Genomic DNA, 26,814 nt, shown 5'->3' on the forward strand with positions numbered 1-26,814 from the left:
GGTTATGTTCTCATTCAGGGAAAAGGAAATCACACATCATTGACATAGATGAAATAAAAGGGAACAGTAAATATAGTCATCTTTAATGCACAGTTTATGTGTTAAAAAGAAAGCTGGTGCCAGGGTGATAAAGTTTGTTGCTACCCTGTTCATTTCTGAGTTGTCTGTACAAAGAATTGCTTATGAGGTCCTGGGGGGTGGTTATTCCTCCCTGCTTCATGTTGTAGATGGTGCTTGTTTCTGGTGCTTTTGCTTGTGGTGTATATAAACACAGCATATATGCATGTGGATACACACACTCTTACCCTCAACACAGATACCATCAGCCTCCTGATTTTTCATGTATTCATTCATTCAATCACTTGCTCACTAGCTACTGAACATCCACTATACATCAGGCTTCATTGTGGGTGGTAGGTTGGGAATCCTGGGCCACATGCAGCATACTTTTCAGAATCAGGGTTTCCTGCCCATTCTTACCCTGCTGTGTCCAGTCCACACTGTACCTCAGTACTCTGGGGAGTGGGATGAAGACAGGGGTAACCACCTTCCTCGAGGTGGCCTTCTCCCCCTTGTTACTTCTTATCCTTTGGTCTGTATAGAGCAAAACCATACCTTTTACTTTGTCCCAAGTTGATCTACCTTTAGACAGGCAGTTCCATTGCTCACACCACAGTGTGATGGGCACGGATGGCTAGGGAGGTGTCTGCCCTTTGGGACATGGATGCCATTGACCTGCAGTGTCAGGGGAGGACCTTCTGACATGCATCTCCCTTGTTTTTTGAATTACATATATCTCTGTAGTTTTAATTTTTTAATAATACAGTGTTTTGTTGGTCTGGGAAGCTGGCAGTTGTTGGAAACCTGCACTCACGGCCCGTATCCAGGCGTTAGGGTCTATTTCTCAGTACTAGCAAGTTGTTGTACTTCCTGATGCAACTGTTAAGACTTGGCATGTGAAGTTACAGATTGTAGCATAGGGGCTGAGACTGTCAGAGCTGAACTGGACCCTAGGTCTGGCTCATTAGGGAAGTTTGTGCTTCTTATTTTTGACTTTAAGAGAATCACCTGGATAACTTGGAAAAAAAATACTGATAACTGGGTACCCCTTAGACCAATTAAATCCCGATGTCTGCAGGTAGGGTCCATGGTGTAGGGTTCTTTAATTTTTTAACTTTTATTTTTTTAAAGCAACCAGAGTTGAGAGTCAGAGCTGTAATCCATCAATGGCATTTATGGACGGAGAGCTTGATGATCAGGAGTTTAAGTGACTTTTTTTTGAAGGTCATCAGATCACAGTTCCTGTCATTTGTGGATCTTTTGCATGTAAAAGACAGAAAAGTACACTTTGGCAGGTAATTGGTTTATGTAAATATGAAAGTTAACATGGGGTTGTTTTTAAATTGGCTTTGTGTCTGGCTTAAAATTTTCCAACAAGAATCCATCTCTAGAGTTTGCTTCATCTGGTTTGGTTCTACTCTCGAGCTCCTCTCCTGATCCCTTTCTGGACCTTCAGTCACCCCCTTGAGGCTTCCAGCTCATACTGTAATCATGGAGGAACAGAGAATAATATCTCTGATTGGCAGATGTCCCCATTTCTAAACATATTATTGAGGCTGGGAGCATAAGCCAGTGTCTACCCCAAACCAGAGCTGGCGGGCAGATGGGCCGAGGGGGCCAGTGTATATGATTCCTGGCTAAGGGAGTGGGTGGGGAGGTAGGATGGTTTAAAAACAGTGACTACAACAAAGTGCCACTATGTTGCCAGGCCTTAGTTCTGGCCAGGTGCTCAGTTGGTTAGAGTACGGTTCCCTTATTCCAAGGTTGCAGGTTTGATCCAGGGTCAGGGCACATACAAGAATCAGTCAGTGAATGCTTGAATGGGTAGAGCAGCAAATCTCAATTTCTCCCTCTCTCTCTCTCTCTCTCTCTCTCTCTCTCTCTCTCTCTCTCTCTCTGTCTCTTTCTCTCTCTCTCTGTCTCTCTCTTTCTCCCCCTCATCTCTGTCTCTCTCTCATCAATAAAAACAAAATAAAAGCACTATATCCCATTCAGAGTTAGGTGCTCTGCTCATAGTAACTTGTGTATCTTCATAACTGTCCTGTGGGGTTGATATTTTTATCTCTACATGACAGAGTAGCTGAGACTCAGTCACATGCCCTAATGGAAGTCACATGGATTACTCCCAAGGCCAAGACACTCTTTTACTCAAATTATTTGGGAACAATTAGGCTGAACTAGCTCTAAGACACATAGTAAACAGATATATTAAAAAAATTTCCTCATATACATGGAAAATGTAACAATTCATTTGGTATGCTTTAGTGTATGGGAAAAATAGATTAGGAGACTAGTTGGGAGATTTTATTTTATTATTATTATTATTATTATTATTATTATTATTATTATTATTTATCCTCACCAGAGGGTATGTTCACTGATTTGAGAGGGGTGGGGGGAGAGAGAAATGAGAGAGAAACATTGATTGGTTGCCTCCTACACATGGCCAGACCAGGGATTGAACCTGCAATCCAGGTATGTGCCCTTACTGGGAGTCAAACCTGCAACGTTTAGTGTATGGAATGACTCTCCAACCAATTTAGCCACCCAGCTAGGGCAGGAGATTTTATTATTGATTACTAGAAGCTTAGAATGGTCAACTTCCTGGGGTTCTATATGGCTCATCTGCAAAATCTAGGATGGAGTGGATGGACGATACTTAAACCTTCATCATTCTTGAAAAGTGAATAGCAACTTAGATTTTGACTTTGTCATTCAGGACCAATGAGCAGTGATACCAGGTTTGCCTTTCAGATGTGTTTTAGTATTGTGAAAGATTCCTCCTTTTCTCAGAAGGGTTCATGTCAACGGACTTTGTTCTCTGTTCAGTCATTACTTCTCTTAAAGCCAGTCTTTGCCATTCTTTGCAATTGACATGTAAACATAAAGTGTTATACATGTTTCCTAATTTTCCTCATGACTGTCACAGTGTCTACAAAGCTCATGCTATCATGGTGAGATTATTCTTATTACTGTGACTAATTTGGAGTAGAAAAAGTATTTTGTTTCTCTGGTGCCATCTTAATCTTTAATTGATTGTACAGTCCCCCTAACCATTTCTCTGCTTTTAAAAAGCACATTTGGTTTTGTTGGGGTGCATTTAAATGTTAACGTAGACAGCTGGGATGTATTGTTTGAAGAGCAGTTCCATTTCATTTTGCATTCTGGGCACCTGTGTTATTTGTCTTTTTAAACATCAGTGCACTCAGGTGTGGGCTCACAGCAAAAGAATTTTGTGTCTGTGATAGGATGGGAGGGGAGGGCTTTGAACACTGTACCTGGCAGATGGAAACCCTCCACAATGGGGTAGAAGATTGGATTCATTTTGAGTGTTCAAAAAATACATCATTAAGCAATGTTTCTTTTCTGCTGTCCTCAGAGGGTTTTAAATTTCACATTGTCTGGTGCAATAGGCGACTGACTATTTGGGCTTCAAAGGAGGTAGAGGTCTGATACTTAACATGGGAGGTCTCCTAGGCCTCAGACTGTGCTTGGGGTGGGTGGCAGAAGCCCTGGCTTTGATGTAGGTGTGCGTAAGTTCGGTTGCCTGACCTGCTGCATACTTACCTTTGTGACCTGGGACTCTGAACCTTAATTCCTCCATCTGTAAAAGAGAGAGAATGACCCTTGCTCTCTGAATATCAAATAAGGCTAGAGGTCCTTTGTACCTAGGACATGAGCTTATATATGTAGTTGGAACCAAAATTGCACATTACAGGTCTAATAGTTATATGACCTGGAGCGAGTTATAGTTAATTTCTCTAAACTCCAGTTTGCTTAAATATGGAATGGCCTCACCATTGGGGTCATTGTGTCTACTGCCTGGTAGTCTGTTGTAGATGAAATAAGATGACGTACATAAAGTGTCTAGTGTATTGCCCTTCTTGGCACAAAGTAAAGACTCACTGTAAGCTGTGATTAATGTTAATATTAACCATGGCAATTTCTCTAGAGTCTCCTGTAGTTGCTTTTCTGTAAAACCAAGAGGTTCTATTCAGTTATTACAAGGTCTGTGTGTCTGGGAAGTCACTTAGCTGTGTGCTTTTGACACCTTCCTGTGTCCAGTGGGGTGATGACTTTGTCTCACTGTGGCTCTCCCTGTCTTCCAGCATTGACAGAAGGCTACGTTGGGTCCCTTCAGGACAACAGACGCAGCAGTTCAGCTCAGATCCGCAGGCGCAAAGCCTCAGGGGACCCTTACTGGGCCTACTCCGGTAAGTTGATTTGTCCTGACCAGGATCACAGGGGCCAGTTAACATCCCATTAAACTCAACTGGAAAGCGCACTTTGATTTCTGTCTGTTCAAAGCTTTTGTAGTTCCGTAAAAGTTGTATTTTGCCTCAAGGTTATTCCAGAACCTTAATTTATCTCTCCCACCTGTTTTCCCACCTGTTTTCTCAACCTGTTTTTCCCCTAAATTTATTTTCTGAACTTTACTTGTTAATGAGTTATTGTACCAAACTTGTAATTTTCCAAAAGATGTAGCTATTTTTCTTTTGTTGTTCTCCAGTGGCTGTGATTTTAGAGAGCAGAAAATATAAGGCTAGTTTTGAGCTGCTAAATGTCTGCTAAATATTACAGAGCATCACAAATCAAAATGATCTATTACGCTTTAATCTAAGAAATGCAACTTGAGCTTCAGACCAGATCTTAGTTGAATATACTTCTGCCCTCTAGTCTATGGTATTCTGTAGTTCTTTTCATTTTTATTTTTACTCTTAGCTTTTGAATCAGTAAAGAGAGAGACCACTACAGGTCAGGGCAAAAGTAGGTGTACAGTTGTGAGTCTGTGAAACACAGAGTTTATTTTTGTATTATTTGTTATTAATTATTGTACTATTTTCATACAAACTGTAAATCTATTTTTGCCCCACCCTGTATTGTAACCATGTTGAATATTACATTGGTAGTAATTTTATTACATTATAAAGAGAAAATGAAGTCCTATACGAATACACAGAGCTTTCTAAATTATGTCTCTAACAACATGCAAACATTTGATAGGTGACTTCTGTTTCTAAAACAGATTTTGATGCTCAGAACATGGAAAATGTATCTAATTAAGGAGAAATATTTGAGAAGATAGACAGACCACTTGAAATTACTTTGGCACTGAATGACCCAAGTTCTTTATATGTAAAGGCTTGGAGGCAGAGTAGTAGTCTTAATAATAAATCTATGTATTATGCAATGTTGTTGCATACAGAGCTGAATGGTATTATTTTCATATGATACTTATGTTCTGAATCTTGAATTTCTACATGCAAATCCTCTTAAATTTATGTCAGTGTAAAATTTATAGGCCTGATCTTTAATTACACCTTATCTATTGGCTTTCTGCATCCTTTTGTCTATTGATAAATCTCCTGCCCCTACGGGGAGAGTAGCCTATCTGTTTTGTTTTGCAAAGAACAGATAGTGATTCTGAAGTCTTCCATCACACTCAGTTCCTTGTGATTAGAATGATCTAATTAAAGCCTCTTTGTCAACATTTTTGATAAATGAAGGAAATTGGGAGATGAAAGCCAAAATTACATATATATATATAGCTTCTTGCCAAGAAAACCAAAGAAAATTTATCTTTTTGTACTCTGTGGCTTCAATTCAGTTAAGAAGAGGCAAAAAGTGGCCTGCTATTTACAGTTCATCAATTTAGAACACTTACGCTGTTAGTCAGAAATTGGAAGTTATATCCCATCAGCATCTCCCGTTGAAAGTGGCAGTGAAGGAATGAAAGGCTTCAGGTCTTCTCATTACTTACGGTAGTTAAGAGTGAACATAGTCGTGTGATCTTTGGGATGGTGTAATTGTTGCATCGCTAAGTCTAGTGGACTTACTGAGTCTCCATTTTGTAATTCTGGAATGCATTGTGTCTGGGTTTGGGAACATCTTCTATTGATGGAAAGTTCGATATTTCAACCTCAGGAGTTGGCATGCTGTTCTGTAAAGGTGCAGATGGTGAGCATCTTAGGCTTTGCAGGGCACATGGTCTGTCTCTGTTACAACTGGCCATTTTTGTGTAAAAGCAGTCATACATATATATTACTAGACATACTGACTGTGTTCCCATAAATTTTATTCATGAACACTGAAATTTGAAATTTATGTAATTTTTATGTCAGGAAATATTATACCTTCTTTTGATTTTTTTCTCTCAACAATTAAAAAATATAGAAACTATTCTTATTTTGTAGGGTATACTCAAATAGCTGCCATTTGGATACGGTCCACAGGTTATAGTTTGGCAACCCCTGGTTTTTAATAGATTTTTTTCCTGGAATTGGGATTGGATAGTCACATGAGGACTAGCTACTTCCTTAGCCCAGAAAGATACGGACTGATTTAGAAGAACCAGTGAGGTCACTTACCAAGCTTAATGGAGAAAAGTCAAAGGCAAAGAAAAGAATGAGAAAGGTATCAAATGATATATAGTCCTCATGCTTTACTTCTTCTGGAAAATTCTACCATGGTTGCATTATTAGCTGTTGCTTCACATCTGTGGGTGAGGAAAAATAAAATTTCTTCCTGCCCTTAGAAAGTTCTTCTGGCTAGACTAATAATCAAAATGACATAAAGCAGATTAATAGGAGAAAATCAAGTTTTAATACATGCACATGGGGAATTCACATAAGCATAACAATTCCAAAGACAGTAACACAAGCTGTGATATAATAGTCATTCTGGACTAAGGAAGTAGGTGGGGTAAGGGTCTAGGACTTCTGAAAAGCAATAATGTTTAGTAAACAAAAATTTTTGGGCAGCTTTAGAAGGATGGAACACAGGGAGTACTCTGCTTAGATGGGCCTTGCTAGGCTCCTCTATGTCCATCACAGGATGGTTCATATTAAAATGCAGTCATCTATGGTATCTATGGTGATATCTCTCTTTTGGGGGCAGGCCCTCTATCTAAATTCTTCAAGGCAGGGGGAAGGTCAAACTTTTTTTTCTTTTGTTTTCTTAAAATTAACCAGGTTAACATAAGTAATATCCCTAAAGTCATATTTTACGGTGCCAGCTTCTACTTCCTTTCACACCTAAGGGGTGGAATATTGGTTCTCAGGTCCAGAAGACTTGGCATCTATCAAAAATGTTGCTTGTTACTTTTGGCACATCAAATCGGGACCTTTAAATCACAGCAAAACAGATGTTGGACTATGAGCTGCAGGTATAGCTCTAGGTATAAATGGTGCTTGAAAAGTGGGGCTGCCAAAAGAAAGGCTTATTTGTAGAGGGAAGCGTTTTGAAATTTAGCAAAAACAAAGCAGAACATTCTGAATGATTGGTTTAATGGTTCAGATTTTAATCTCATGCCTCCAGTTCATGGATTTGTCTTTGTTCCTCCTAAGGTAATACTTTGCTGGTATGGTGTGTGAGAGTATGAGTTTTGAATTCATATAAATAGGTTATGGCTTAAATCTAAGTTTTATATGCTAATATCCTTATGATGTTGGGAGGGTATTTAATTGCTTGGATCCTCAGTGTTCCCATCTTTGAAATAGGAACAGTTAATAGTACTTCTCTCATAGAGTTGTTATGGTGATGAAATGAGATAATACATATGAAAATTTAACAAATATCTGGCATAAAGTACCTAGTATTACTCTTGCTCTTTTTGACACTATCGTTGTTGTTATTGGAATTTTCACTGGGTAGCTGTGATTGACAGTGGGTGGTCACTAGGTAATAATGACCACTAAGTGAGCTAAATTCTATCATTCATCATTTCCAAGAATTTCCCATTTGGGATTTGGGAATGAGGGTTAAGCAAACTGTCCTCAAGTTCAGGGGTTCATTGACAAACTGCAAACCACTGCCTACTTTTGAGAGTGAAATTTTATTGGAACACAGCCATGTCTATTCCTTGGGGTATTGTCATTGGCTGGTTTTATGCTACAGCTGAAGAGTTGAGTAGTTCACATAGACCTTTGACCAAAAAAATCTAGAACATTATTATCTGGCCCCATTACAGAAAAGGCTTGCCTTTCTGTTCACACTGATACAGCCCTGGTTTTGGAGCAGATGTTAGCCTGACTCAAACAGAAGTTTTCAGAGATTTGGGCTATGATTTCTCCTCCCTGCTCCCCTGCCCGTACCTGCCTCACCACCCTGGGTCTTGCATTTCCATTGTGCTGGAATATCCTTGGCAAGCTCAGGTTAGCATTCATAGTGATTCCAGTGGTCCTGCTTTTGGAGAGGACTTGGGAGGAACAAGGATGAGCAAGTGGGGTGTTGAAAGGGTAGATCAGGGAGATGAGTGGGCATTGGCCATTCTGGGGTTCCTTGTGTTACTCTGTCCTGTTGTAGATTACCTTCTTGTGGGTGGTGTTTGGTGAAAGATGCTGATTTGGTTATTCCTGTGGCATTCCAGCCCACTCACTTGAGGAGAGTTGTGTAAGTATTTAAGCTTGTTTTTAGGATATTATTGTAATAGCAGTTCATTAATATTAGTGCAACTTTTTGCTTTAATACTAGCTAACTTGCATCATCTTGGATAAGGCATATATTCTCTTTATATTTGAAGTGCCAAAAACCTTTACTGCTTCAGGCGTATCAAACAATGCCACTGTGAACACCTACAGCTTTAGCACAGAGGTCTGGAGGAGCCTGGAGATACTTGTTCTAATCCTGTTGTTATCATCTGAAGATTGGTTATCTCTCTGGTTCTTAATTTGTCTACTGTAAAAAAGGTGAATTTTAATATCTAAGTCTAATGGGAAAATATCAAGCATTAGAGATATGAGACAGAACAGAAATGTAAGATATCATTGTTAACTGATAATAATGGCAATATAATTTCAAGATTGCTTTATATCTTTGGATTTATTTTTCTTATACCAAGATAGGGCAAAAAGGGGAAAGATCTTTTTATGTATTTCATGCAAAATTATGCTAACAAAGGGCAATAGTTCAAATAAGAGTATCTCATTGGAAATATTAAACCAATCTCTTTTTTTGTTAATTCTACTTGACTAAGATACATATATTTTTCTGTGTTACTTGAGGTGATGACCATTCATGAAAAAACTAACATGTACTAGGTAGTTTATCATTGTGGGAAAGGGAAATGAGCAAGTTCAAGTGAAAAATTTGAAGCATTTTTATAAAGCTATCTGTTCTTTCTCCTCCCCCTCAAAGACTTAGAGAAAACCAGGCTGTGGTTTCTTCCCCCATCCCTTTTTTAGTGCATTCTATTTGGTTTTTTACATTTTTTTAAAAAGTTTTATTTATTATTATCTTCTAAGACTGTTTTTATTTTATTTTGTTTTATTTTATTTTATTTTTTAAAAGATTTTATTTATTTATCTTTAGAGAGGGAAGGGAGGGAGAAAGAGAGAGAGAGAGAAACATCAATGTGCGGTTGCTCGGGGCCATGGCCTGCAACCCAGGTATGTGGCCTGACTGGGAATTGAACCTGCAACCCTTTGGTTCGCAGCCTGCACTCAATCCACTGAGCTACGCTAGCCAGGGCTTCTGGTTTTTTACATTTTTAATAATCTTTATTTGTTGTTCCTTCTGTGTAGGAAGACACTGAGTCAGAACAAGAGGATAGTTTACATGCTTAGAGCAATCCACAGCTGAGACATGCAGTGACCAAAATTTCTTGTTAGCAGTGTCTGGTGTTGCTCTCCGTGAAGGTCAAGTAGGATTATTCTAGGAGGCATTGGGGCCCTGGCCAGGAAATTGCGGGAGGAGATAGGCATTGTCCGTTTTGTATTGTCTTGGGGTTTGATGACTTGTGCAGTTGTAAAATGGAGATAAAAGGACATACCTTGCAGGATGGCTTTGAGGATTAGCAGTAATATTATGTAATCACTAGGTATAATTCTTGGCCTCTACTCTAGAGTGGAATAGATATCATGCATTTGCCTTTAATTATATGCCACCCCAGTACATTATGTATATAAGCATCTTGTTTTATAACACACATGTGTGTTGTGTGTGTAGGTAGGTATGTGTCTCATTTCCTCAGCTAAATGTACAGTTCTTGAAGATAAGGATTAGCATAGCTTATAATTTTTTGTTTTTCCTACTGTGAGCCAGAATATTTTATTTTGTGCATCTTTGGTGCATATTGTTCAAGTGGGTGAATGGATGGATGGGTAAATGAACTCATGCCATAGTCTGTTTTTAGGAACTCACCAAAGGGATCCTGCCATGAAATTCAGATAAATTAGTGGGTGATTTACAAAAGGTTTCACAGTTGGATCCTTTTAAGTAATGAGCTCTCCTGGTGAACTTAAGATAAAATTAAATTCCTAAAATAACATCTCCATGCCTATTTTTAACAATGTTTATATACAGGGCAAAGCAAAATATACATGCCTCAACTCCACTTTTGTCATTACAAGAATGGAAGACACTGTAGAACCTCAAAATTTAGTGTTAATATTGGTGTATTATTTGCCCTTCTCCTACTGTTTCTCCCAGATCTATTAAGGGAATCATTTTCCCAGGACATTTCCTTTGTAACAGAGACCTTCTGATCTGATGGAACCACACTGTTTGGGGAGGAATCAGCCTAAAGATTCATCTTTCCAAGCTTCTGCTCAAAGGTATTCCCATCTTGATACTTAGCTTGATCCTTTTCTCCCTAACTGATCATACTTCCCTTTATTTTTAAGTCTCATCTTCTCTATGATTCCTTATTAATCTATTTACAGTTTATAAACAGAAGTTGTTTACTTATTCATTTAACATACTTATTAATTGCTTACTGCATGCCAGGTGTTGTGCTGTAAGGGGAAGGGCCAGAGAAGCCTTAGAGTTGCTGCTGCCAGACCCCAGACTTTAAAGATGGACACGTGTTTGTGAAGGCATGCAGGGCCTTGAGGCATGAAGCGGTGTGTCAGTGACCTGGGACCTGGAGGCAGCTCAGTAGGTCTAAGGGCATTTAGTAGGGTAGAGAGAGGGAATAATAGGGTGTTGGAGGTGGGCCTTGAAGTGTCCTGACAGTACTCTATTTGTGACCTAGAACATCTTTCCAAGGATGCTAGGGAATTGTTCAAGGTTTCATGGTGGGCGTGGACTAAGCTTTATGTTTGAGTGAGACCACTGGTTGTAAGGTTAGAGATTGGTCAGTGAGGGAGATGTTAAGATGAAAAATGATGTGGTTGTACCATCAAGGATTTGAGAGAGAAAAGGACAGTGCTCAGAGGAATTCATCATCATTAGTACGTGGAAGAGAAAGCAAAATGAATCGTCTAGAATGATCTCAAAGACAACAGGAGGTGGCATGGCTCTTAATTTAAAATGGGTAAATGAGGAATGAGTAAATGAGGAATGGCGGGGTGGTTATACAGATAAAAATAATTCAGACTTGAACCTATTAAGATGTGGTGTATAGTGTTTTATTTACATTTTTTATACCCTTTAAAATTTGTGCTCTTTGAGCAGAACCTTCTTATGTAATTAACCTTTGTATTTCCCTGTTTTTACTTAAATGTTTGAGAATAGGAGTCTCTCAAGTAGGAATGCATTGTGGAACAAACCGTTTTTTCCTATAGGTACTCTTTTTTGATTTCGATTGGTGGTTGCAAGTACAGATAGAGTGAGAAAAAACACATATGGTCACACAGTAATCTGTACTTCATGTATAAAAGAGAAAAATGTTTTGCCTTATGCTTAGGATACCTTAAACATTTTTTAGTACTTGGCTGAGTTTTGTTTTCTTTTTCCCTGAACTGTTTGAGAGGAATTATTTTTACATCTTAGAGATATATATTTTTTTTAATCTTTATTTTAATCCTTGCTGCCTTAGTTCTACATTCCTTAGCACCTTCTCTCTCGAGAGGGTGTCACAGTGTTTGTAAAGTTAATGGATGCTATTGTATGTTGTAAGAAGACATCAATACATATCTTAGGGCCCCTGTGACCCTTGCAAAACATTAGGAAGATGATATATTGTTCAGTGACGATTGATATCAAGTGATAAATATTGATGATGACAATTCCAGTTGTTGCTATGATGAGGCATTTGGAACATGGATACATGGAAGGCTAAAGCATTTAAATTTTAAATTGGCTCTGAGGGTAGTAAGCTGATGGAGCCCTTTTGATCTTTAAAATTTTTTATTTTATATTTTGTAATGTTTTATTGTTTATGCTGTTACAGTTGTCCCAGTGTTTTTCCCTCTTTGCACTCCTCCAGCCAGCCCACCCCCTACCTCCATAGTCAACCCCCACACTGTTGTCCATGTCCATAGGTCCTTCATATATGCTTTGACTAATCCCTTCACGTTCTTTCAGTCCTCAACACCTTCCACCCCTCTTTGTGCTTTCAGTTTGCTCCATGATTCCATGCCTCTGGTTCTCTTTTGCTCATTAGTTTATTTTGTTCATTAGATTCTTCTTATAAGTGAAATGATATTGTATTTGTCTTTCACTAACTGGCTTATTTCACTTAGCATGATGCTCTCTAGTTCTGTTCATGCTGTCCCAAAAGGTAGGAATTTCTTCTTTTTTTTTCTGCTGTGTAGTATTACATCTTGTAAATGCACCACAGTTTTTTAATCCACTCACCTATTGATGGGCACTTAGGCTGTTTTCTGCACTTGGCTATAGTAAATGGTGCTGTTGTGAACATAGGGATGCATACATTTTTTAGAATTGGCAGCTTGGGATTCTTGGGGTATATTTCCAGCAGTGGGTCAAAAGGTAGTTCCATTTTTAATTTTTTTTGAGGAAATCCATACTGTTTTTCACAGGGGCTATACCAGTCTGCATTCCCACCAACAGTGCACTAGAGTAACCCTTTTCTCCACATCCTCGTCAGTACTTGTTTTTTGTAGATTTATTAATGATAGCCATTTTGACAGGTTTTGACAGGTGTAAAGTGATATCTCATTGTGGTTTTAATTTTCATCTCTTTGATGGCTAGTGATGAGCATTTTTTCATATGTCTACGGGCCATCTCTGTCCTCTTTGGAGAAGTGTCTATTCAGGTCCTTTGCCCATTTTTTAATTGGATTGTTTGTCATCCTGTTGTTGAGTCATATGAGTTCTTTATATGTTTTGGAGATCAAATGCTTGTCTGATGTATTGTTGGCAGATATGTTCTATCATACAGTGAGTTCCCTTTTCATTATGATGATGATTTCTTTAGCTGTGCAGGAGCTTTTGAGTTTGATGAAGTCCCGTTTGTTTATTTTTGTTTTCCTTTATTTTACTTGCCCTAGGACAGGGGTGTCAAACTCATTTTCACCGGGGGGCCACATCAGCCTTGCGGTTGCCTTCGAAGGGCTGAAATAATTTTAGGACTGTATAAATGTAACTATTCCTTAACTGTTAAGGAGTTGAAATTACATTTGGCCTTTTGAAGGCAACAGCAAAGCTGATGTGGCCCCCGGTGAAAATGAGTTTGACATCCCTGCCCTAGGAGTTATATCGTCTAAAATATTGCTATGTGAGATATCTGAAATTTTACTGCCTATGTTTTCCGCTAGTACTTTCATGGTATCATTACCTAAGTCTTTTTCCCATTTGAGTTTATTCTGGTGTGTGATCTCAGTTGGTAGTCTAGTTTCTCCCTTCCCTTTCCCTTTTGGCAGTACTAAAAGTTCACAATCCAGTGACTTAGTGCTCCTTTAGCTAGTACTGCAACCAGGCCCATCCCACCAAGAAAAGAGATAAGATAAGCAGTAAGAGTAGTTCAACTTAGTATTTTCAACAAGGGAAAAGGCCAATAAAGTGTTACTCAGCATGATATATACCAATGACATTTTGTTTGCTAAAAAAAAAATCCACATAACATACCTTAACAATATCCAAAGGGAAAATAGAAAGTTCCCCTGTTTTATACAGTAAGAGAGTGGGTTTTATGAACCAAATAAGATATAATAAATGAGTATATTTTGTTAGGTTAGAAAGAAAGACAAATAGCCTTTAAGTAAATCACACAGCACATGCAAATAATCGCTCTCCAATTATCAGGCATGTATGAAGCTGGGTATATTTGCCCTCTGAACCTTTAAATTATTCATGTCCCTCCACAAATCCACACTCCCCCTACCCCTGTGCCCAAAAAGACAGTTCACAGGAGAGAGCATCATCCTTTCAAATTTATAACCAGGAGGGAAAAACATTTGAGTTAGATCCATCACAGATATGTAAAATATATATCTATAGATAACTCTGTATGCCTTCTGTAGACCCACTAAACTACTGAATATTAGGATTTATGTTATATCAAAGCAAATATTGACCTTACCTTTGGCTAGGTCAATATTTATTGCTTTGTTCAATAAATCTTGATGTTCATTTTCAAACTAAGTTGGTATCAGTTCATTAATTTCTACATGGTTCATATGAGCATTTTATAAAATTTAAAATGCCAGTGAAAATGTTTTACCTAAAAAAAATTAGATACAGTAAATTAAAGAAACAAAAAAAGCTTTTGCTTTCCTTTTGGCTTTCTCTTCCCTCAAAACTGTGACCAAGAAAACTGCAGGAATTGTATATAATGCAGCTATCCATTCTAAAATAAAGGACTTATTTTAGAAAGTATTTTGAATGTATTGGTATACAAAACTAAAATATTCTAGGTATAATACTATCTGATCTTAGAATATTATAAAACATAAAGAAAAAAGGCAATCTCTCTAATTTCTCAATGATAACTACAATTAACTTTTGTTTATAGCCTCCATTAATGAGACCATTAATAAAACAGTATTATTTTAATATATCTTATAGCTCAACCTGTTTCCTTTTGGTAGATATTTGGTAAGCATTCCCTTATGAGGATGTACTATAAATTACCCAGGCACCTAGTGATGGTTATTCAGGCTGTCAAACATAGTACTGCTTTGGAGGTAAGCACAAGTGTTTCCAAACAACAAATTCCCAGAAGCAAAAGTGCTGGATCTAAGACTATCAACATTTAACATTTTCACAGATATTACAAGTGGGCCCTCCATAAAGGCTCCATCAATAAAGAAGATGCACATACAAACAGTGGGATATTATGCAGCCATAAAAAAGAATGGAATCCTGCCACTTGTGACAGCATCAATGAACCTAGAGGGCATTGTGCTAAGGGATATAAGTCAGACAGAGAAAGACAAATACCATGTGATATAGCTTATATATGGAATCTAAAAAATACATAATAAATAAACAAAGAAAACAGAAACAAACTCATAAAGAGAACAAACTGATGATTGGCAGATGGAGGCCGGTTGGTGGAGGTAAAGATGGGTGAAAATGGTGAACAGGAATTAAAAACTACAAGCTGCCAGTTACAAAATGAGTCATGAGGATGTAAGGTACAGAGATAGAATACAGTCAATAATGTCCTAATAAGCCCTGGCTGGTGTAGCTCAGTGGATTGAGCACAGGCCTGCAAACCAAAGCATTGCTGGTTCGATTCCCAGTCAGGGCACATGCCTAGGTTGCAGGCCAGGCCGCCAGCTGGGGGCACTTGAGGGGCAACCACACATTAATATTTCTCTCCCTCTCTTTTTCCTTCCCTTCCCCCTCTCTAAAAAATAAATAAAATCTTTAAATAATAATAATAATAATAATGTCCTAATAACTTTTTATGATGCCAGATGGGTACTTGACATATCATGGGGCTCATATCGTAAGGTATACAAACATGTAACCATTATTTTGTACAACTGAAACTATTATAATATTCTATGTAAACTGTAATTTAAAAATAAAAATTTTTATCACAATACCTAGTATCAAACTATACGACAAGGCCACTGTAATCAAAACAATCTGGTACTTGCATTAAGAACAGACACATAGATCAATGGAGCAGAATAGAGAGCCCAGAAATAAACCCATGTCTCTATAGTTAATTGATATTTGACAAAGAGGGCACAGGCATAAAATGGATTAGAAATACTGTCTTCAATAAATGGTGTTGGGAGAACTAGACTGGCACATGCAAAAGGAAGGAAGGATGGGAGGAAGGGAGGGAGGGTAAAGAAAGAGAGGCAAGGGAAGGCAAGGGAAGGCAAGGCAAGGGAAGGGAAGGCAAGGGAAGGCATGACACTAAGTCACTGGATTGTGAACTTTTGGTACTGCCAGTACATAGCTGGATTAAGTGTCTAATGTATGCTTAAAGATTGAATTTTTTTCTTCTGTTTAAACGCAGAGGAGAACTCAGTTCCTAAGGTTAAGTGTAATCTGTACCTGAGCAAAAGTCTGTATCTTATGGGGTTCTCTTGTGGTCAGTCCACCTTGAGTTTTCTTCCATTCTGATGACAGTAAAGTGGTGATGTTAGTCTTCAATGCTTGTGTAAGTGGTGATGAAATTAGCCTCACCTTCATCTTTTAGCTGGTAATCCCCCAGGACGCTGTTGAGATCAGTAGCATTAAGGGTGGCCTATCTTCTTGGTTATTTTCTTTGCTGTTAAAATTTAATCTGTCCTCTGTTTCATTTATATTAAACCTTATATCTATCATGTAACTAGGACCTTGTTTAGATTGAAAAACAAATCAGCTTATGTACATAACATAGAACCTTCCCTTCTTTAGAGAATCCTTTCTAGTAACTTTGGAAACTTTATTAGATGTTTTCTAGTAATTTTACTTTTCATTAATAATACTATAGTGTATAATAACTGTTTTCCCTGAATGTAATATTGAATATGAATTTATGTAATATAAAAAGTGACTTTGATTTAAGGAGTTGACTTTAACATAAGAAAGTCATTTTTTTCTTGAGGTCTTTATTGAGGAAACACTCACAGTTTGGTGCTCTTAGGTCTGCAACACTTTTGTCACTTGCCAGTTTTTCTTTTTAGCAGAGACAGGTCTTATGCAGAGACTTCAGCTGGTAGAGTATTTTAGAATTTGATCTTATGGTTTTCATTGTTTCTTGGTAACTTTCATATCTGGCAGGCCATGCTAATTTTCCATTTCAGTGTGTTCATTATATATTTAAGGTTTTATAAAAAGTGAGTTGGTTTAAATAAAAAAAACTAACTCAGCAGTTGTTCAGCTGGCACTCCAATGTGGCAAAATAAGTTTTCTTCTCTTGGAGTTATTACCACCACCTCAGAAGGATCAAGAAGCCTCTCATATGCCCTACAGTGTCTTTCGTCTGCTCTGTGAAAAGTCATAAAGGGTACGTATAGCATTTCCTTGAATAGCTTAAGAATTAAGGAAATTATTTCATGTGCTAATTAAAAAACAAAACAAAACAAAATGTGGCTCATTGTATGTTCTGGTCCTCGTACAGAAGCAGGTATATTATAGATTACTATAAATCTTAAAAATATGCAGTGGCCCAAGCCCCCTGAATTTCTTCTATGGTCACCTCCCTGGCCACTCCTCCCAGTTTGAGACCTCCCCAGGATTGAACAGTGGACCTCTAACTCATCCTCTACCATTTATTGTTAGTGGTTATTGCCTCTGATTTGTTAAATGTTTTAAGTATTATCTCTGCTTACCCTGACAGAGGAAATCTCACAGAGTAAAAGTGGCAGTATTTCAGGGTACATATTGTGCTCTGTGGCCCACTTAGTGGATTTCATTGACCCTGAGATCTTCCATGGCACCAGGAAGCTACTTGATCCAGATTTTCTGTTTATGCTGATCCACGTTCTTCCAGTTTGAGACCATTCCCTGGGAGGAAAACAAGCTCCTTACTGAAGCTGCATGAAAATTTGCTGCTCCCAATGGTATCATTTTGTTGCTCTGCCCCAGTTGTTGTTGGCCCCTTTCCCTCCTGGAACCCATTTTTCTCTGTCCCACCCTTCACCCTAGTTCCAAGTGTTAGCACCGTGTTCTTCCTTTTAGTAGAGTGTGCATGCCAGTAGTACTTTTGGAATTGATTGGTCATTTGAGAAATTTTAGCAGGAAAATGAAATATGAACCTCTACTAGGCTGTTTGACTAGAATCTGCAAAAATGAGAGAAGTCACTTCCAGTGTGTCTCTGCTTCTGGCGCTTGCTGTGATAATGGAAGGTATTTTCTCCACACTGAGGTGAGCTACATAGTCTACACACTTCTTTTGGGGAGAGATTTTGACATTTTTGAAGGTCCTGTAGCTTTTATATTCTTACATCACCTCCTAATGAGCTATCTTATCACATCCTTTCTGTGTAAAGATGCCCTTTCTCTCACCAGCCACTGGGGTGTGAAAAGAAGTTTCACCATTCTGGGCCTATTGATTGAGTTCCTGCTGCGCCAGAAGGAATCACTTAAGGTTTGCGTCCCTTTGTGATAACAGTGCTCCTGGTTGGCAATATCACCAGGACTGTTCTCTTCAATTCATTCAGAAGTCGTTTCCAGGAGCATGTTTGAGTATAAGGATTTATTTTTGTATCAGTTACCATGTTTTGTTTCTGGAAGAGACCTCTTGACACCCACAGCTTAATAATGAGGGCAGTTTCTCATTTTGGGTAGCTGTCCTGAGGCAGGGCACCTCCCTGCAGCATCTTCGCACCTTTGCCATCTGTACAGAACATTCCTTGTATTTCTACTTTGCTACCCTTAGTCAGTAGGCTTGATCTTGGAATCACTTTTCTTATGGCTTTAATATTTCAGCAGTTCCAGAAGTCAAATGGTGGGGTACAAAGTTCAGAGAAAGAAGAGAAAGTTCCCTTCCCTTTTTTTTTTTTTGTATTTCTACTTAAGAGCAAGTTAAATTTTCCTCAAAGGACCCTACCTACCTCTGGACAATCAACCCTTCTATCTCATTGGTCAGAACTGGATCTCATATTCATGCTTAATCCAATCACTGGCAAGTGAAATGGGGTTAGCATGATTGGCTTAGACCAATCAGGATTTACCCAAAAGCAGCTGGGAGAATGGCGTTTCAATAAGTAGCCCATGGTGTCCTCAATTCTTGTTGTCTCTTTCAGGCATTAAAAACTAAGTAATGTTTTGGCTTAATAATGTAAGAAGTTACAGGAAAGAAATTACTTTTGAAATGAAAATTTGATTTCAGAAGCATAACATGGTCACAAATAAAATAACAGAGCTCCAGAATGTAGGTTCTTCATAGTATTCAGGGTTGCAATATACTGTTCTGTCACCACTGGTCATATGTGGCTATTTACATTTAAATAATGTTAAATAAAAATTATATTAGCCAGGTTTTAAGTTTTTAGTAGCGACAGATGACTAATGGTTACCCTTTTATTTATTTATTTTTATTTTTTAATTTAGTTTTAGAGAGAGGGGAAGGGAAGGAGAAAGAAAAAGAGAGAAACATCAGTGTGTGAGAGATACACTGATCAGTTGCCTCTCACATGTCCCCATCTGGAGACCTGGCCCACAACCCACGCATGTGCACTGACTGGGAACTGAACTGGTGACCTTTTGGTTTGCTGTCTGGTGCTCAGTCCACTGAGCCACACAAGCCAGGGCTAATGGTTACTCTTTTAAACAGCATGCCTTTTTTGCAATAGAGCTTTTGCTATATTGGACAGTGCTCTTCAGAGGATTTAGACATTGCAGAGAAGTCAGCAGGTAACATTTATTGAGCACTGACTCTGTCTCAGGCACTGGGCTCATTGCTTTGTCTGTCTTAATTGCTGTTCACACCACCCCTCAGAAATATGCTCCTTTTGCAGAAAGGAAAACCCTTCTTCATGGGGAAGTGTCTCCCTCAAAGCATGTTTGAGACCTCTTCTGAGTACTGACACCTGTGCCGCCCCACCCTCCTAGCTATTGGAGCTAAGTTTGGAAGTGGGAAAACCTGATATTTGCAAACATTCTTTTAAGTGGAAAGCATTAAGTGTAGACGTTGATTTACAATATTTTTGAAAAACTTGCATATGCTACATGTGTACAAGCTTCTCAAATCCAGGAAGACCCTATGTAGGCCCCTCTTTTCTTTGGTGGCCTTCAGGAGTTGTGCTGTTAAAGTTACTGAGCATCACTTTTGCTGAGGTTCTGTATCTTCGGCTCAGTAAGTCAGGGACGTGTGTCTGTGTATGTCTTCCTCTTGCTGGTCTACAATTCCTTGAGTTACTTACTGAGAGTATTTATCAAACACTGGCCATGAGGCAAGCTCAGTTCTAGACACATGGGCCACAACAAAGAATAACACAAATAAAATCCCCCTCCTACCTGGTGAAGGCACACAGTGAAGCACACACAAAACAATATGAAATCTCATCAAATAATGCTATGGGGAAAAGTAAAGTATGGTAAGGCAGTCCAGAGGGATGAAGTGGAGTGTGGTGCTGTTTTAGGGGGTAAGGCAGAAAATGCTTCTCTGGTGACATGATATTCGGGGAGAGCTGGGTATAATGAGGGACTGAGCCCTGTGGAGATGGGGGCAGGCTTTCCAGTCACAGGACACAGATGCAGGCACTCAGAAAGACTGAATGATGAACTGAACCTAAAATCATTCTACTAATTTTAGTTGGTCTTACTCTAAAACCTGGATTGGCCGAGAGTACTGTTCAACATCTTACAATGCACAAAACAGCACCCACGATACAGAATTACCTGGCCCCAAATATTGTTAAGGTTGAGAAAATTCTTTGCTAGAGGTTCGTCAGAGTTCGTTGCTTTTGTGCAGTCCATCACCATGATGCTGTGTGAGAGTTCCATCTTTCCAGATGGTTATTGATCCAAATCCTTAATTGAGGAGGACGGCTGAGGCATTATAGAATCAAGTGAGTGGCACTGTGTTCAGACTTCTCTAGAGGTTGGAGAGGAGAAATGGAAAGCTTGGCAACTTGACCATTCCAGGCATCTATGCATGAAATCATAAAGAAACAAATCATAGCTCTGGTCCTTGTGAAAAGCCTACCTTGCACTTGTGTGAAAGCAATGAATGGTAGTCGTGCCCCAGTAAAGAGGTAGTGAGACTGCTTTCATTATTGGTTCACTTCTGAAGTCTCTGCGGACTATTCCATGTGCCAACCCTTTGATCTAAGAGGCTGCTATGAAATATTTGTCTTAGTATTTCTAACCATGAAGTACTCTCCAGAAGAGCTGACTAAGACACTGCAGCACCATAGAAAATGTACAGTTACCCAGTGTGAACCCTGACAAGTCACTTGAAAGCTGGGCACAGCATAGGACACTTTTATGAGTGCTTATTTTCAGCAAAGGGAGTGGGAAAGAAAATAGAGCTATGAATGGTAACTGACAACAGGTCATCGTGATCCAGCTTCTTGTCAGGTGTTGGCAGTTTAATATTTGATATGAGTTACATAAATGTTACAATAATGGTTGCAGGTTCCTCCAAGAATGGATTCCTCACCCTTTTTTTTTTCTGTCTGGAGATTAAATCAAAATTGCACTGTGTATGGGGGTATAAGTGTGAGGATATTTATCTGCACATGTCATGGTGCCCTTGACTTTCTGCAGAGCACATGGTTATTATGTGCTTGCTCTGTCCCAAGTCCTCTTGTACATGTTTAGACATAAAGACAGATTCATGTGGTTTCTGCCCCCAATATACTCTTTTCATTTTTTGCTTCTGAAAACAATTTCATCACCAGTGATAGCCAGTGACTTTGAAGATTAAATACACCAAGATCTAATATATTTATCCTGATACACCTATTGTAGGTCTGTTGAGAGTTTGTAAAGTTTGGTCCAGAAATATTTTTTCTTTTTTTTTTTAAATTTCTTTCCTTTTTTTTTTTAAAGATTTTATTTATTTATTTATTTTTATTTTTAGAGAGGGGAGGGAGGGAGAAAGAGAGAGAGAGAAACATCAATGTGTGGTTGCTGGGGGCCATGGCCTGCAACCCAGGCATGTGCCCTGACTGGGAATTGAACCTGCGATGCTTTGATTCGCAGCCCACGCTCAATCCACTGAGCTACGCCAGCCAGGGCAAATATTTTTTCTTTAAATTGGAACAATAACATCTTACCAGATTACTGACATAGCTACTTAAATTGTATTCAGGCATGTGTTATTCTAGCTCCCGTGGACCCTATAGTTTGGAACTCCAGTGTAGACACCTCTAGATACCCATGACCCACTTTTTCTCCCAAAGGGATGTTGGAATTACTGTAGCATCTTTTTTTCTTTAAAAAAAAAAAAAAAGAACATTTCAAACTGATTCCAAAGGACTTTCTTCAGTCATTGCTGTTGACAAGAAACTTTATTTTGGGGTATTTTTTTCTTTTAGATTTCTTCTCTTAGATTTTGAGTTTCACATCTTTGATTGATACCACATTTTGCAAGTCTCCATCTGTACATGAAAGAGTAGATTTGGAATTTCAAATCAAACACAGACCGCATTACAAAAGGGTGTCTATCACAAATGTATTGTTTAACACCACTATTGTATTAAAATAGATTTTCTTAATTAAAATGCTTGTTATAAAATGGGTATTTATTATTAAAATATTTACTTAGATTAGGAAGATTACTACACTCCATTTTTAATGTTTTTTTTTTTAGTGGTAAACATGGCATACTGGGTTCATTTATTTTCTTTTGTCTTATTCAAATACACTGTAGTAAATTCTTCCTACTAATTTTCCTCATGTAGACAACTCCAAAATGGAGAGATTCTTATTTAAGTAATTGGTCTAAAGGTAGCTCCAGCCGAGTGTTGCCCTTTGCAGAATATGTTTTGCAGGGTATTAAGAGCATTTAACGTATTCTTTCACATTAATTGCTTGGCATTTAGATGTTTTATTTACTTTTAATAAGTTAGGTACAGCCATAATATAAAAGGTGGGAAATATATGCATTCAGGGTTCAAAGGTACTAGAGTGAGTTGCAGAATTCTTAAAATACAAGTTCAGATGAATAATTGATACTTGATTTTGAGCTCTCCTTACAGAACAGAATAAATTTATGCATGCAGAGGACAGGAAATATAATAATTAGAACTATATCAGTTGATTTCAGATTTCTGTCTATAAAGTACTTGTCATGAATAGTATTATTAGAATCCATGTTTATGGTATTAGAATTTGATTGAGAGAGAGGGAGTTATTCATCAGAAGATCACCAGTCCTTCCATTTATCACGAGGAATTGAGAATTTATATCTCTGTAACTCACAGGTATGATGTATGTGTTTTTTTGGTAGCAACATTTACTACAAGGATTAATTTTAGATACTGTGAGACTTTTGCAGGCATTTTCACTGTTAGTAACATAAAGATTTAAATAATTTTACTGATTTCTTGATGTTGTCTTTTGGGAGTAGAGTTTCTATGGGAGGGAAAAAAACCACCCAGAACCCAGAATTACTCTGTTATCTTTGTGTTTATATCTACTGAGTTTCAGTGTCAGAAGTCCTTGGAAAGGGACTGAGTAAAGATAATTGCTCAGAGAGCATTGTCCCCAAATTGGCCTGGATCACTAGTTCAGTAGGCTGTTTGTTAATAGGCTTTTTATGGTGGAGGGTCCTGTAGCCAGGGGATTGTTGAGATAAACCTAGGAGTGCAGGTTTCTTTACTACAAGACTTTCAGATTTAATGTTCTACTCCTAAATCAAATTGGGCTCTTCACCTTTACTGTGCACTCATACACCTCATCAGCGAGGGAGGGGAAAAGAAATGAGGCACAGGAGGGTGTGGGAGTATGGGTAGGAGATTGGGTCTCGTGAGCTGGATCAGTGTCTTCTGTCATTATTTCCTAACAGCTTTGGGAGGGTTAGGCTGGTGGTACAGAGTATGGGCGCAGGGAAATTTCAGTCTGGAATGGTGAGTTCCACATGATTTACATGTCAACAATGAAGTAAAATGCAAAGATGTGCTTGATTAAAAGGAAAAACCATGCTAGTCTACATTAGAAATATTTTCCTTTTTCTTCCTTACTTATTGGAAATGGAACATTTGCGTATGAAAAAATTCCTTGGGGGATGAAACACCATTTAGTTTAATGTGATGAAAGTATGTATTAATGTTACCATATATAAAAATATTTACTAGAAGTGATTACACTTAAATTTATGGACAAACATTTTATATAATACTTCTCTAAAGAGGTGTGGGATGGTTTTATGTCATACTGAATTTGGGAATAATAGAATTGTCATCAAGAAATAGTTAGATGATAGGAATATACCTGCTAAGAACTGAATTTGACATAAAGGAAGATTTCAGTCAAGCCAGACTGCATATGCTTGAGCCTCAGCAGTGAGTATAACCTGGAAAGATTAAGTTTGGGAATGAAATTTTTAGAGAGAAGAGGGAGGGAACTGGGATTGGAGAGTATGGAGAGAGAAGGAAAAATGGTGATGTGATTCTGTCACTGTCCATTCCCTCCTGACTGTAAAGACTAGCACACCCCCCAATCTGGACAATGAGACATGTTTCTGGACATTGCCAAGTGTCCTCTCAGGGCATGCAAGGCAAAATCCTGCTAGGTTGGAAATCACTGCTGTAGAGCATGTAAGGCACACAGTAGTAGGTAGTAACAGTGCATAATAGTGTAGACATATTAGACAATAAGGTTGACCATGGTGTTTCAATTGACAGGTTTGTTTAGGTAATTGTAAAAGGTTCCTTGTTGCAGGTGGGCAATTTTAAGTGTTTTTTTGTTTTTTTTTTTTTACCATTTGTTGTAACAAATGGGCTGCAGTAGAATTTATTATTCTTTGAATGATTTTCTTAACTTTGCATATTCTTTCTCTTCTGCATTTAATTTCATTTCATTCAGGCAGTCTCTAATTTCTGTGCAAATGGCTTCACAAAGAATTTAAAACAGTCTGTGATTTGAGATCTTCTTTTCAAAAATGGAAATTGCATTTATCTGAGTTAGAATTTTACCTGGAATTATAGCTTAATAACTTAATATTTTTTTTCAAATTCATATTTCAATGCAATTAAGACTTGTCTTTTTAAGTTTCAGAGCAGAAAGTAAGCTTTCTTTTAACCTGTCTTATACCTGCCAAGCAATATTTTTTTCTTTGGCCTGGACACTAGTGCCCTTTGTGAAACCTCTTTTTACCATTTCCCTTTGTGTCTTGAGCTGTAAATTTTGTTTGACAGAATTTTCTTTCTTCCTTCTTTACCTCCTGTTGGACCTAGAGAAGGCATCCCTTCCTCTCTGGCCCTTGTTTCTGGTGAGGCCCCCTTGCCATGGACCCCTTTATTTCTCCTCCCATTTGTGTTCATTTTGGGGAGGTTGGGGAGGTTGAGGAGGTGAGGGGGCAGTCAAGTTCAGTGCAAAGAAAGTGGATTGATCTCTCTTACACTGTACAGTGTCTTTAAAAAAGTCAGAGCAAGGAGAAAATAAGATACATTATGATGAAACTTTGACACTTGACCATAATGAAGCTTTTAATTTACATAATGTTGAGTGGAGGCCAGAAAATGTGCCAAACCTCTTCTTCTGTGTTCAGTGCCAGTTTGCTCTGGCATCTCAAACAGGAAAGAAAGGGGGTTGTAGAAACCTGAGTGCTTTATCTTTTTGTCTTTTTCTTTTTAAATTTCTACATAAGTTGAAAGTCATATTACTTTCATATTCTGGTAGTTTCTTGAGTTTCATTTTGACCATAGAGCTGACTTGTACATATGACTTTGTCCTATTTATTAACTTACATCTAAATGTTATTAAGATGCTGAGGGTTATTACTTGAATCCTTTAGTTCCCTCCCTCCCTCCCTCCCTCCCTTCGGTTTTGCAGTTTAATTACCATGGATATGAGATGTAAATATAATACCAAAAATAATTATTATGCATATCCAATTTGTATTTTATATCTTGGCTTATTGTGATAATTCAAACTGATGGGGAAACTGTGGTAACTCTTCTAACCTTTGTCCATAAACACACACACACACACACACACACACACACACGCACACACACACACGCACGCACAACACTTGTGTAGCATTCTTTTTAACTTTTTTTTTTGCTAACATCCTTCTTTTAATAATATAGAATAGATATTCATCTGAGCCAGCACATACAGATAGATCCATGGTTGGTTGGTTTGTTTCTTATTTATTTATTTTTAATTCTCACCAGAAGATATATTTATTGACTTTTTTCTGAGAGGGAGAAAGGAACATTGATGTGAGAGGGAAACATTAATTGGTTGCCTCCTGCGTGCACCCCAACTGGGGATTGAACCCAAAGCCTAGGTATATGCCCTGATCGGGGACAAACACAAACTGCTTGGTGTACAGAATGATGCTCCAACCAACTGAGCCACCTGGCCAGGGAACCATGATTTTTTAAAAAAAAATGACAGCATGTCATTTTTTCATCTGGATATAATATAAGTTATTTAAACATTTCTTTCTTGACAGACATTTGCATTGTATCCAGTTTTCGACACTACCAAAGTGCTTCAGTATTCCTTCTTATGTTCTGGTGCTTTTATTTTCATAGAAGAGATTGTCAACATGGGGCTCCTAGATTAAAGAAAATGGTATTTCTTTTTCCTGTACCCTTTGGTCCAAGGCTATTCAACTTTGATTATTCCTCCATCACAAAGGATGGGAGAAATGAAAGGAACAACTCCATCGATATATAGACATAATAAGTGAATTGATCTGTGTAAAGGAATTTTTTAGGCAAAACAGTGTTTAAAATATCAGATGTTGGTTTGCTGAGTTTAAAATAAAAACATACAGATGCATTTCTTAACTACTATATGTGTGGAGGTCTGGTGGTATCATTGTAGGTTTTTGTTTGGGGGAACTGAGTCTATCCTGTATAATTTTTTAGAGGTTTTCTGCTAAAATGTAGACAAGGTGAAACTATTCATGAAGTTACAAAGACCACATAATAACAATTTCTTATTCATTAGAGACTTAGGTGAGGGAATTTTGCCAGATTCAATATTTAAGAAACGAAAGTGATCCAGTGCTTGCTTTGAAATACATTGTTCATAAGTTTGAAAAGTATT

At 38.1% G+C, this 26,814-nt stretch overlaps 1 protein-coding gene across 3 annotated transcripts in view; it reads left to right on the plus strand.

Annotated features, from left to right (window-relative positions):
- Positions 1–26,814, plus strand: part of PTPRG (protein tyrosine phosphatase receptor type G) — a 704,882-nt gene that overhangs the window by 175,512 nt on the left and 502,556 nt on the right. For all 3 annotated transcript variants that reach the window (XM_045832024.1, XM_045832025.1, XM_045832026.1), the window contains exon 2: positions 4,170–4,274. In XM_045832024.1, the coding sequence (XP_045687980.1) occupies positions 4,170–4,274 (105 nt within the window). The remainder of the gene's footprint in view (positions 1–4,169; positions 4,275–26,814) is intronic.

Source organism: Phyllostomus hastatus, unplaced genomic scaffold (genome assembly GCF_019186645.2).
Source record: "Phyllostomus hastatus isolate PE091 unplaced genomic scaffold, TTU_PhHast_1.1 phas_contig_16, whole genome shotgun sequence".
In the NCBI taxonomy this organism is placed as follows: domain Eukaryota; kingdom Metazoa; phylum Chordata; class Mammalia; order Chiroptera; family Phyllostomidae; genus Phyllostomus; species Phyllostomus hastatus.